Source organism: Symphalangus syndactylus, chromosome 20 (genome assembly GCF_028878055.3).
Source record: "Symphalangus syndactylus isolate Jambi chromosome 20, NHGRI_mSymSyn1-v2.1_pri, whole genome shotgun sequence".
NCBI lineage: Eukaryota > Metazoa > Chordata > Mammalia > Primates > Hylobatidae > Symphalangus > Symphalangus syndactylus.
In genome coordinates this window covers 19,514,218-19,527,104 of record NC_072442.2, presented here as the reverse complement: position 1 = coordinate 19,527,104, position 12,887 = coordinate 19,514,218, and the positions used below count along the sequence as shown (strand labels likewise).

The 12,887-nt window shown below is 42.1% G+C and overlaps 1 protein-coding gene across 3 annotated transcripts in view; it reads right to left on the bottom strand.

The window, feature by feature from the left end:
* Nucleotides 1–12,887, bottom strand: part of ATAD5 (ATPase family AAA domain containing 5) — a 67,080-nt gene that overhangs the window by 21,334 nt on the left and 32,859 nt on the right. For all 3 annotated transcript variants that reach the window (XM_055257598.2, XM_055257599.2, XM_055257600.2), the window contains 4 exons: nt 9,670–9,766; nt 6,742–6,821; nt 5,765–5,907; nt 5,510–5,660 (listed from right to left, as the gene is read on the bottom strand). In XM_055257598.2, the coding sequence (XP_055113573.2) occupies nt 5,510–5,660; nt 5,765–5,907; nt 6,742–6,821; nt 9,670–9,766 (471 nt within the window). The remainder of the gene's footprint in view (nt 1–5,509; nt 5,661–5,764; nt 5,908–6,741; nt 6,822–9,669; nt 9,767–12,887) is intronic.

Genomic DNA, 12,887 nt, shown 5'->3' with positions numbered 1-12,887 from the left:
CTGACCTCGTGATCTGCCCGTCTCGGCCTCCCAAAGTGCTGGGATTACAGGCGTGAGCCACCGCGCCCGGCCCATACATCTTATCATAGCTCTTGTATATTAGAGGTATTCAATAAGCTTACTGAAAATCTCGAGGTTAAAAAAGCTGCCACAGACATGACCATCATTTCAAAAATATAGAACATTTCAACACCACAGGTAAGAGATGCAATATCTTAAAATATAAAAATATTTGGCCAGGCACAGTGGCTCACGCCTGTAATCTCAGCACTTTGGGGGGCCAAAGCAGGCAGATCACAAGGTCAGAAGTTCGAGACCAGCCTGGCCAACATGGTGAAACCCTGTCTCTACTAAAAATACAAAAATTAGCTGGGCATGGTGGCAGGTGCCTGTAATCCCAGCTACTTGGGAGGCTGAGGCAGGAGAATCACTTGAACCCGGGAGGTGGAGGCTGCAGTGAGCCAAGATCACTCCACTGCACTGCTGCCTGGGCGACAGTGCAAGACTCCATCTCAAAAAAAAAATATATATATATACATATATATATATATATTTACTTATTATCAACATATATATATGTTGAACAGATAACCAATTTATAAAAAACACTCACCATTTTGTCCTCTTCTTTTTTTTTTTTTTTTGTTTCTTTTGAGATGGAGTCTCACTCTGTCACCAGGCTGGAGTGCAGTGGCACAATCTCAGCTCACTGAAACCTCCGCCTTCCGGGTTCAAGTGATTCTCCTGCCTCAGCCTCCTGAGTAGCTGAGATTACAAGCACACGCCAACATGCCCAGCTAATTTTTGTATTTTTAGTAGAGACGGGATTTCACCATGTTGGCCAGGATGGTCTCAATCTCCTGACCTCGTGATCTGCCCGCCTCGGCCTCCCAAAGTGCTGGGATTACAGGCATGAGCCACTGTGCCCGGCCTTTGTCCTTATTTTTCTTATTTTGATATAGACCAAGGACTGCTTGATCATGTATGAATACCAGTCCAAAGGCTGGTTTTATTTATTTTTTCTAAGACTGAGTCTCAAACTGTCGCCCAGGCTGGAGTGCAGTGGCACAATCTCAGCTTACTGTAACCTCCACCTCCCAAGTTCAAGCAATTCTCCTGCCTCAGTCTCCCAAGTAACTGGGATTACAGGTGTGCACCACCACGTCTGGCTAATTTTTCTATTTTTAGTAGAGACAGCAGTTCACCATGTTGGCCAGGCTGGTCTCGAACTCCTGACCTTGTGATCCACCTGCCTCGGCCTCCCATAGTGCTGGGATTACAGGCGTGACCCACTGCACCTGGCCCAAAGACTGGTTTTAAAAATACATGCTTAGCCAAGTGCAGTGGCTCATACCTGCAATCTCAGCACTCTGGGAGGCTGAAGCAGGAGGATCATCTGAGCCCAGGTGTTCAAGTTTGCAATGAGCTATGACTGCATCACTGCAATCCAACCTGGGCAGCAGAGGAAGATCCCGTCTTTTCAAAAAAAAAAAAAAAAAGGCCGTTTTTATTTTAAGATACTCCATGAGTAGTTGGCTTAACTGTATCAATATATTCTTTCTAAAAAAATTGGCCAGGCACAGTGGCTCACGCCTGTAATCCCAGCACTTCAAGAATCCAAGGCAGATGGATCACCTGAGGTTAGGAGTTCGAGACCAGCCTAGCCAACATGGTGAAACCGTCTCTACTAAAAACACAAACATTAGCCGGGCATGGTGGCGCACACCTCTAGTCTCAGCTACTCAGGAGGCTGAGGCATGAGAATCACTTGAACCCGGGAGACGGAGAGTGCAGTGAGCCAAGATCACGCCACTGCACTCCAGCCTTGTGACAGAGCAAGACTCCATCTCAAAAAAAAAAAAAAAAAAAAAAAAGAAAGAAAGAAATTTCACACCAAAAGAACCACCTTCTTGCAGAAACAGCTAACTGTAGGTCTGGGACATCCTGACATGCCAAAAAGCAAGGAAAATATCAACTATTGTTGTTATGTCAAAAGGACACAAACCAATTAAAATAGTTCCTTGCTAGTCAAAGATGGAAAAATATGAGCACCAAAAGAAAATAAGATGGGATTCTGCTTCTAGTCAAGGTATAGAACTGGCACTGGATTTATCCTCCCATCATAAATAAGAACAAGAAAACTGGACATAATATATGAAATAACACTTTTCAAGGCTTCTGTCATGATGCAACAATGGACAGTAATCTCTGAGATACAAAAAACAAATAAGGTGAACACTAGGATTGCCCAGCCTATTGCCCTAAGAAAATTTCCATAGTGAGGGGAAAGTCAATCCATGTTTTCTGAGTTGAGACTGCACTAGAAACCTGAGGAGGTTGGCTGGGTGCGGTAGCTCACGTCTGGGAGACCGAGGCGGGTGGATCACCAGGTCAGGAATTTGAGACCAGCCTGGCCAACATAGTGAAACCCTGTCTCTACTAAAAATATAAAAACATCAGCTGTGCATGATGCCGGGCGCCTGTAATTCCAGCTACTTAGGAGGCTGAGGCAGGAAAATCACTTGAACCTGGGAGTCAGAGCTTGCAGTGAGCCAAGATCGCACCACTGCACTCTAGCCCAGGCCACAGTGTGAGACTCCGTCTCAAAAAGAAAAAAAAAGAAAAAGAAACCTGAGGAGGCCAAGCAGACAGAGATGTGGGGAAGAATACAGAAGAAACAGCTGGGCAAAGCTCTGGAAATTTGCAGAGTCCCCCTCAAGTCTAAAATTGGGTACTCTTCAGTGAAAGATCAGAGGAAACAATCTCTGAGGCTCGCAGAGAGCTGTGAATGATTCGTCTTCCCATCAGGTAGACTGGCAAACGTAACTAATGGAGTACTGAAGCACTCAGAAAGGTTTTGCCTAAGGAGTGGGGCAAAATTAGCCCTAGACTAAATGCTGCTACTGTTTTGCCTACTACAGTTTAAAAGACCTGAAAAAGCTGGGCGTGGTGACCACTCACACTTGTAATCCTAGCACTACAGGAGGCTAAGGCAGGAAGACTGCTGGAGGCCAGGAGTTTGAGACTAGCCTGACAACACAGCAAGACCCCCTTTACGAAAAAAAAAATTTCTTTTAATTAGCTAAGTGCGGTGGTCTGTAATTCTAGCTACTCAAAAGGCTAAGGTGGGGGGATTGCCCAAGCCCACTTCGAGGTGGCAGGGAACCATAATCGTGCCACTCCACTCCAGCCTTGGCAACAGATTGAGACTGTCTCAAAAACAAACACATACAAGACCTGAAGATAAACTTTTTCCAACTAACTTAACCACATCACAGAAGAAAGTTAATGAACAGTTATAGGTACAGAAAGTGCAGGATTGATAAATTAAAAAAAAAAAAGAACAGTTAGGAATACATAAATATCCAGCACCCAAGAAGGTAAACTGTACAAAGTCTGACATGCAATCAGAATTATCAGGCATCCAAAGAATGAGAAAAATAAAAACCATAATGAAAGAGGGAATAATCAATCAATTGAAAAAACAACTCAGAAATGACACAGATGGGCCGGGCGTGGTGGCTCATGCCTGTAATCCCAGCACTTTGGGAGGCCAAGGCAGGTGGATCACCTGAGGTCAGGAGTTCGAGACCAGCCTGGCCAACATGGTCAAACCCTGTCTCTACTAAAAATAGAAAAAAATTAGCCAGGCGTGGTGGCGGGTGCCTACAATCCCAGCTACTCGGGAGGCTGAGGCAGGAGAATCGCTTGAACCCGGGAGGTGGAGGTTGCAGCGAGCCAAGATTGTGCCACTGCACTCCAGCCTGGGCGACAAGAGCGAGACTGTCTCAAAAAAACAAAAATTACACAGATGATAGAATTAGTAACCAAGACCATTAAAACAGTTGTTATAACTGTATTCCGTATGTTCAAAAACCTAGAGGAAAGACTGGGCACATGGTAAGCAGAAACACAGAAGATATAAAAAGGACACAAATCAAACTTCTAGAAATGAAAACTAAACTTATAGCAGTGACGCATACTAGATACTACAGAAGAAAAGATGTGTAAACTTGAATAAATAGTAATAATAACTAACCAAACTGAAACAAAAAGAGGAAAAAGACCGAAAAATTGAACAAAGCATCAATGTGCCAGGAGACAATTTCAGGCGGTCTAAAATACCTATAATAACAATTGCAGTTGCCAAAGGAAATGGGGAGGACAGAAAAAATATTTCAAGAAATACTGGTGGAAATTTTATCAACTTTGATCTTCCCCTAACTATAAATTCATATATGCAAGAAACTCAACAAATCCCAAGCACAAGAAACATGAAGAGAAGTACACCAAGGCACATCAATCAAATTACTTAAAACCAGTGAGAAAATCTTCAAAGCAACAAAGAAATAATAAACATAAAGAGGTGAAACATATTATATATATATAAAAATCCATGAGTTCATAGTAACACTTAAAAATTAAACTACACAAAAACTCACTGGTCAACTGTCAAGGTTGCTAGGACACCATCACTCTAAGTACTAATAAATAAAGGAAAGAATGAAGCATTTCTGGTGCCTACAAACTGTATTCCAAAGCATCCAAAGAGGTGATGAGGAATAGCGCTTCCTCTTAAAATTCTAATAAATGCAAAAAAGAGAATTATAAAATTATCATTTTGTAATCTACAATGGATAATCTGCTATGTCACAGGAAGTACACAGGCCACCTGTATATGTATGCCAGACCCAGAACAGAACCTGAATCTAATAAAGCCCATAGATCTAACTGCCAGTTTACAAGAAATATAAGGAAGAGGACTATGTTAACTGATACCATGAGGATATAATCAGCAGACAAATCCAGAATGTGAAAAATTTCATGACAAATGACTCAGATTCTTCAACAAATTAATGACATGAAAAGGTGAGTGAATTGTTAGCGAGATTAAAAGAAAGTTAAGAGACCTGAATCAAATGTAAGATATGAACCTTGTTTGGATCCAGATTTGAACAAATCATTTGAAACAATAGAAAACTGATATTAGACTGTGTATGAGATGATATGAAGGAATACAGTTAATAGATCTTTTTTTTTGGAGACGGGGTCTCACTCTGTCACCCAGGCTGGAGTGCAATGGCCCAATCACAGCTCACTGCAGCCTCAACCTTCTAGGCTCAAGTGACCCTCCCACATCAACTTCCAGAGTAGCTGGGACTACAGGCATACACCACCACACCTAGCTACTTTTTTTTTTATTATTTGTAGAGACAAGGTCTCACTATGCTGCTTAGGCTGGTTGTTAACTCTGTTGGGTCTGATTATGATATTATAGTTATGTTTTTTTAAAAGTCCTTATCAGATAGAGATAAACATTGAAGAAGGTATGGGTGAAATGATATGATGGTCTTCAGATTTGTTTTAAAATAATCTGGCAGGGGTGGACAGGGAACATGTGTACATGTAGAAGATAAAAAATAAATGGCAAAATGCTGATAATTAACATTATTTTCTTAGATTTTGTTTTTTTCAAAACATTATGGCTTAAGGAAAATCATATACTTACTTGGTGACTTGCCTATGTAGTAGCTATTAAAAAAACAGGGTTTTTGTGAGTTTACACCTTGTTTGTCTACTTGATGGGACTGAGTAGCTTCCTTCAACTGAGATAGAATTTGTCTACCACTGCGCTGGGAAGAGGCATTCACTTCAAATATCTAAAAGAAGAATATAAGAAAAAATGAAGGGAGAATGGTTTATGTTTCCTTTTAATCCAAGGGTAATTATTACATTAACGTTCTCTCATCATAGCTGTTACTACCTTAAATCCAAGCTCCTGGGCACAAGCATACACTGCAGCAGTTTTTCCCACTCCTGTTGGCCCTGTTATCAGGACAGTATTGCAAAGACGACTCTCTTCTTCATCATCTGAACTGCCTTTAAAGTCTATGCCACCCGAGAAATCTGAAAAATTATTCAAATGCATATAAAATGACAATTGCTGAGGAAGCAATTCTACCTTATGAAACCCGATGATCAAATCCCACAAACTTCTTGCAATAAATGCTGAAAAATTACTTTATACAGGCCGGTTTGGTGGCACATGCCTGTAATCCCAGCACTTTGGGAAGCCGAGGCGGGCAGATCACAAGGTCAGGAGTCGAGACCAGCCTGGCCAACATGGTGAAACCCCATCTCTACTAAAAATACAAAAACTAGCCGGGTGTGCTGACACATGCCTGTAGTCCCAGGTACTCGGTAGGCTAAGATGGAGAATCGCTTGAACCCGGGAGGCGGAGGTTGCAGTGAGACGAGATCACACCATTGCACTCCAGCCTGGGTGACAGAGTGAGACTCCATTGCAAAAAAAAAAAAAAAAAAAAGTAGAAAATCAAATATAAAATACCAATTAAGAAATTTTATAGGCCAGGAGCCACTGCATAATCCCAGCACTTTGGGAGGCCGAGGTGGGTGGATCATGAGGTCAGGAGTTCAAGACCAGCCTGGCCAAGATGGTAAAACCCCATCTCTACTAAAAATAGAAAAATTAGCCGGGCGTAGCAGCAGGCGCCTGTAATCCCAGCTACTCAGGAGGCTGAGGCATAAAATCACTTGACCCAGGAGGCAGAGGTAGCAGTGAGCCGAGATTGCACCACTGCACTCCACCATGGGAAACAGAGCAAGCCTCTGTCTCAAAAATAAATAAATAAATAAAATTTTAATTATAGAAAGTTTTAGTTAATGTAACTCTAAAAATGTTCAATGAAACGGTAAAAAAAAAAAAAAGACACAAAATACCTTCCTGTTTCTCATCTCTTTTTCCCTTCAGATTCTGCCTTTCTTCCAATTCAGCTCTTCTTTTCCAGTCTTTCAACCAACTGCCACAAGAAAATGTAATAAAAATAATTCACAGAATATAGCTATGCCTTAGGCTTTATGTTGAAATGATTATTGGGGAAGTTATGGCATATTGTTAGTTTCTCTGCCACTGGCCATTCAACTGATGAAGGCTTTCTTGTTATTTTTACTAGTACAGCTTTATATGGCATGTTGTCAGTTTCTAAACACTCCATAGTGCTTGTGAATCAACTAAAGAGTAAAATAGTTTTACATGGACATGAACATTTTTAAATGAAGTAGTTTCTGCCAAAAGACTATATATGTGTAAGAATATTCACTGTAGCATTGTTCATATTAGCCTCTAACAGGAAAAACATAAAAATACACCACTGGGGAAAAATACATTATAGTACACTCACTTAGAAACTGGTATACAGCAATTAAAAAGAACTGAGGTGGCAGGGCAGGCACAGTGGTTCAGGCCTGTAATCCCAGCACTTTGGAAGGCGGAGGCAGGTGAATTGCTTGAGCCCAGGAATTTGCAACCAGCCTGGGCAACACAGCGAAACCTGTCTCTACAAAAAACATTAGCCAGGCATGTTGGTGCACACCTGTAGTCCCAGAGACTTGGGAGGCTCAGGTGGGAGGATGGCTTGAGCCTGAGAGGCGAAGGTTGCAGTGAGCCAAGATTCCACCACTGCACTCCAGCCTGGGCAACAGAGCAAGACCCTGTTTCAAAATAAAAAGAACTGTGGTATATTGTGTAATTACATGAAAGATGTCTAATATACAATGTACAACAGAAACATTAAGGTCTAGTCTGGAGCTAGAATGCCTGAGTTTAAATCCCAGTTCCATCACTTTCTAGCTGTGTGACTTTGGACAAATAACTCAGCCTCTCTAGGCCTTGGTTTCTTCATCTATGAGATGAGGACAACAGTATTTATGCTCATGGTATTTTTTTTTTTTTTTTTTTGAGACAGTCTTGCTTTGTCACTGGAGTGTAGGGGTGCGATCATAGCTCACTGCAGCCTCGAATCCTTGAACTCATGTGACCCTCCCACCTCAGGCTCCTGAGTGGCTCAGAATCCAAGTGGGTGCCATCATTCCCGACTATTTTCTTTATTTTTTGTAGAGATGGGGTCTCCCTATTTTGCCCAGGCTGCTCTCAAACTCCTGGCCACAAGCAATCCTCCTGCCTCAGCCTACGAAAGCACTGGGATTACAGGCTTGAGCCACTGTACCCAACTGCTCACAGTACTGTTCTAAGGATAAAATGAATTAAGAACAGTACAAGTAAAAAAAAAAAAGGAAGAAAGAACAATACAAGTACTTAGAACAGTAGTACCAAGTTCATGCTATTAACTGTAATTATGGGCCCGTAAATCCTTATATGAAATCCATTGGGCCAGATTGTTTTAGAATTAATTTTTCAGATACTTAAAAGGTTATTTGGTACATATACTGCATATTACATAATACGCCTAATGGGGTCTAGGCAGTACACCCATAATCACTTAAGTTGGTTTGGTTTGTTTTTTTGTTTTGTTTTGGGACAGAGTCTTACTCTGTCGCCCAGGCTGGAGTGCACTGGCACGATCTCGGCTCACTGCAGTCCTCGCCTCCTGGGTTCAAGCGATTCTCATGCCTCAGCCTCTCCAGTAGCCAGGATTACAGGCGTGCATCACCACACCCAGCTAATTTTTGTATTTTTATTTTTATTTTTTTTTTTTTTTTTTTTGAGACGGAGTCTCGCTCTTTCACCCAGGCTGGAGTGCAGTGGCACGATCTCGGCTCACTGCCGGCTCCGCCCCCTGGGGTTCACGCCATTCTCCTGCCTCAGCCTCCCGCGTAGCTGGGACTACAGGCGCCTGCCACCTCGCCCGGCTAATTTTTTGTATTTTTAGTAGAGACGGGGTTTCACCGTGTTAGCCAGGATGGTCTCGATCTCCTGACCTTGTGATCCGCCCACCTCGGCCTCCCAAAGTGCTGGGATTACAGGCGTGAGCCACCGCGCCCGGCCTTAATTTTTGTATTTTTAGTAGAGATGGGGTTTCACCATGTTGGCCAGGCTGGTCTCGAACTCCCAGCCTCAAGTGATCTGTCCACCTCAGCCTCTCAAAGTGCTGGGATTACAGGTGTGAGCCACTGCGCTGGGCCATCACTTAATATTTTTATTAAAAAATATATGAATTCTGGCCAAGCACAGTGGCTGACACCTGTAATCCCAGCACTTTAGGAGGCCAAGGCGGGTGGATCACCTGAGGTCAGGAGTTTGAGACCAGCCAACGTGGCAAAACTGTCTCTACCAAAAATATAAAAATTAGCCTGGCATGGCGGTGCACCCCTGTAGTCCCAGCTACTCAGGAGGCTGAAGCAGGAGAATCTATTGAACCTGGGAGGCAGCGGCTGTAGTGAGCCAAGGTCGTGCCATTACACTCCAGCCTAGGCGACAGAGTGAGACTCTGTCTCAAAAAAAAAAAAAAAAAAAAAAAAAAAAAATTAGTAAATTCTACTAAGTGTAAAGGTATAACAAATTTCATGTAATAAAGTCAATAAACTTTCATTATTCAGAATTTTTTGGATGTGAGAATTGAAGATGAAGGACTGGGGACCTGAATTAGTAATGTGATCCCATTTGTTAGAAAGGAAGGAACTAACATATGCATAAAAAACATTTTTCTGGAAGCTTTTACAAAAAATTTTCAATGATTATCTCTGAGAAGTAGAAATGTAAGAAAAGAGGGCTACTTTTCACTTAAACTTCTACCAGTTTTTTGAAGATTTTATCATGAGATATATTACTTTGTAACTATAATTTCGAAACAAAAATAGTAAAACTAAGTTTGTAAACTATTTCTCAATTCCTTTACACATATTACCAACCTATGTAACTTTTTTATAGCTAATTCATTTCCTATAAGTTCACTGGCAGTCTGAGGTTGATACTTTTCTGTCCAAAGCATGTCTTCAGTTCCAGAATCTAAAGCAAAAAAAAAAAAAAAAAAAATTAACGTGTTCATTCCTTGACATAAACATATATGAATTATTAGTCATTTACATTATTGTTACAATATCACAGTAGGTATTTGCAGAAATATTTACATTTACAAAATGCCAGAGGTACTTTTTTTTTTTTTTTTTGAGACGGAGTCTCGCTCTGTCGCCCAGGCTGGAGTGCAGTGTACTTTTAAAACAACATTACATTTAAAATTCTTCACACCAAACCCTTCCTCCTAAAAAAAAATAACCACCATAATCTTATTAAAATATTAAAGTGCACACTTAAACATTGTTTTTTTGTTTTTTCTTTTTTAGGATTACCATCTGGCCCAGCAATCACATTACTGGGTATATACCCAAAGGAAAATAAACTGTTCTACCAAAAAGACACATGTACTCACATGTTTATCAGCACTATTTAGAACAGCAAAGAGACTGAACCTGGGAGATGGAGGTTGCAGTGAGCCAGGATTGTGCCACTGCACTCTAGCCTGAGCAACAGAGTGACAGTCCATCTCAAAAAAAAAAAAAGCAAAAATGGAATCAACCCAAGTGCCCGAAAATGGTGGATTGGATAAAGAATTTGTAGGACATATATACACCATGGGATAGTACAAAGCCATAAAAAAGAAAGAAATCATATCCTTTGCAGCAAAATGGTTGCAGCTGGAGGCCATTATCCTAAGTGAATAAATGCAGAAACAGAAAACCAAATAATGCATGTTCTCATTTATAAGCAGAACCTAAACACTGGGTACACATGGACATAAAGATGGGAACAAAAGACACTGGAGGCCACGTGTGGTGGCTCACACCTATAATCCCAGCACTTTGGAAGGCCAAGGCAGGTAGATCACTTGAACTCAGGAGATCGTGATTGGCCTGGGCAACATAGTGTGACCCTGTCTCTTAACAACAACAAAAAAGACACTGGGGACTACAAAAGGGAGGAGGAAAAAAGTGAGGACAAGGGTTGAAAAACTATCTATTGGGCACTATGTTCACCATTTGGGTGACAGGTTCAATTGAAGTCCAAATCTCAGCATCATGGAATGTATCCATGTAACAAACCTGCACACGTGCCCCTTGAATTGAAAATTAAAAATAAATAGTTTTTTTCTTTAAGAGATGAGGTCTTGCTATGCTGCCCAGGCTGGACTACAGTGGCTATTCACAAGCACAAACACAGCTCCCTGCATTCCTGAACTTCGGGCCTCAAGCTCCCACCTCAGCCTCCTGAGTAGGTGGGACTACAGATGTGAGCCACCACAAACAGCAGTATTTAAATTTTTAATAACCACTGAAGAAACATGAACGATGAGAAATAATTTGTGGCATAAAACCAATAATCGGGCTGGGTGCAGTGGCCCATGCTTGTAATCCCAGCACTTTGGGAGGCCGAGGTGGGTGGATCACTTGAGATCAGGAGTTCGAGACCAGCCTGGTCAACATGGTGAAACCCCATCTCTACTAAAAATATAAAAATTAGCTGGGCGTGGTGGCGCACGCCTGTAGTCCCAGCTACTGAAGAGGCTAAGGCAGGAGAATAGCTTGAACCTGGGAGGTGGAGGTTGCAGTGAGCCAAGATCGTGCCATTACACTCCAACCTGGGTGAAGATCGAGACTGTCTCAAAAAAAAAAAAAAAAAAAAAAAAAAAAAAGGCCGGCCGTGGTGGCTCACGACTGTAATCCCAGCACTTTGGGAAGCTGAGGCGGGTGGATCACAAGGTCAGGAGATCGAGACCATCCTGGCTAACACTGTGAAACCCCATCTCTACTAAAAATACAAAAAATTAGCCGGGCGTAGCAGCATGCGCCTGTAGTCCCAGCTACTCAGGAGGCTGAGGCAGAAGGATGGTATGAACCCAGGAGGCGGAGCTTGCAGTGAGCCGAGATCGTGCCACTGCACTCCAGCATGGGCAACGGAGCGACACTCTGTCTCAAAAAAAAAAAAAAAAAAACGTAAAGTAGCCGAGCATTGTGGTGGGCACCTGTAATCCCAGCTACTCAGGAGGCTGAGGCAGAAGAATCGCTTTAACTCAGGAGGTGGAGGCTGCAGTGAGTCCAGATCATGCTAGCTCAGTCCAGCCTGGGCAACAGAGTGAATCCATCTCAAAAAGAACAAAACAATAATCTACAGAACAATGGTGGCATAGTCTTATTGGACCCTCTTTTTTTTTTTTTTTTTTTTTTGAGACAGAGTCTCGCTCTGTTGCCCAGGCTGGAGTGCAGTGGCACGATCTGGGCTCACTGCAAGCTCCATCTCCTGGGTTCACACCATTCTCCTGCCTCAGCCTCTCCGAGTAGCTGGGACTACAGGCGCCCGCCACCGTGCCTGGCTAATTTTTAGTATTTTTAGTAGAGACAGGGTTTCACCGTGTTAGCCAGGATGGTCTCGATCTCCTAACCTTGTGATCCGCCCACCTCAGCCTCCCAAAGTGCTGGGATTACAGGCGTGAGCCACCGCACCCGGCCCATTGGACCCTCTTTTCACCCTGAAAAGAAACATTAAAACATCCTATAAAGTCAACCTGGGAAAATCGAGAAAGATGCCACACTCCCAATTGAGAAGACTACTGTAAAGATGCCACTTCTCTCCATTTATCTATAGATAATTGTCAAATTAAAATCTCAACGGGATTTATGGGGTAAGGTAACCTGTAGTCCACTGAATAAAGCAAATACATAAAAATTATTTTAAAAATAATGATAACAGACTTGCCATATCAAATACTAAGACATGCTATAGGTTGAGTATCCCTTATCTGAAATGCTTGGGACCAGAAGTTTCCCAATTGAACTTAATGAGATATCCTTAGGATGAGGCCCAAGTCTAAACATGGAATTCATTTATGTTTCATATACACCTATACACACAGCCTGAAAGTAATTTTATACAATATTTTAAATAATTTTGTACAAGAAAAAAAGTTTTCACTGCATTTTGACTGTGACCAGAGGTTAGATGTGGAATTTTCTTTTTTTCTTGAGACAGGGTCTTGCTCTGTCACCCAGCCTGGAGTAGTGGTGCAATCATGGCTCACTGCAGCTTAACCTCAAGTGATCCTCTCACGTCAGCCTCCTGTGGAGCTGAGACTACA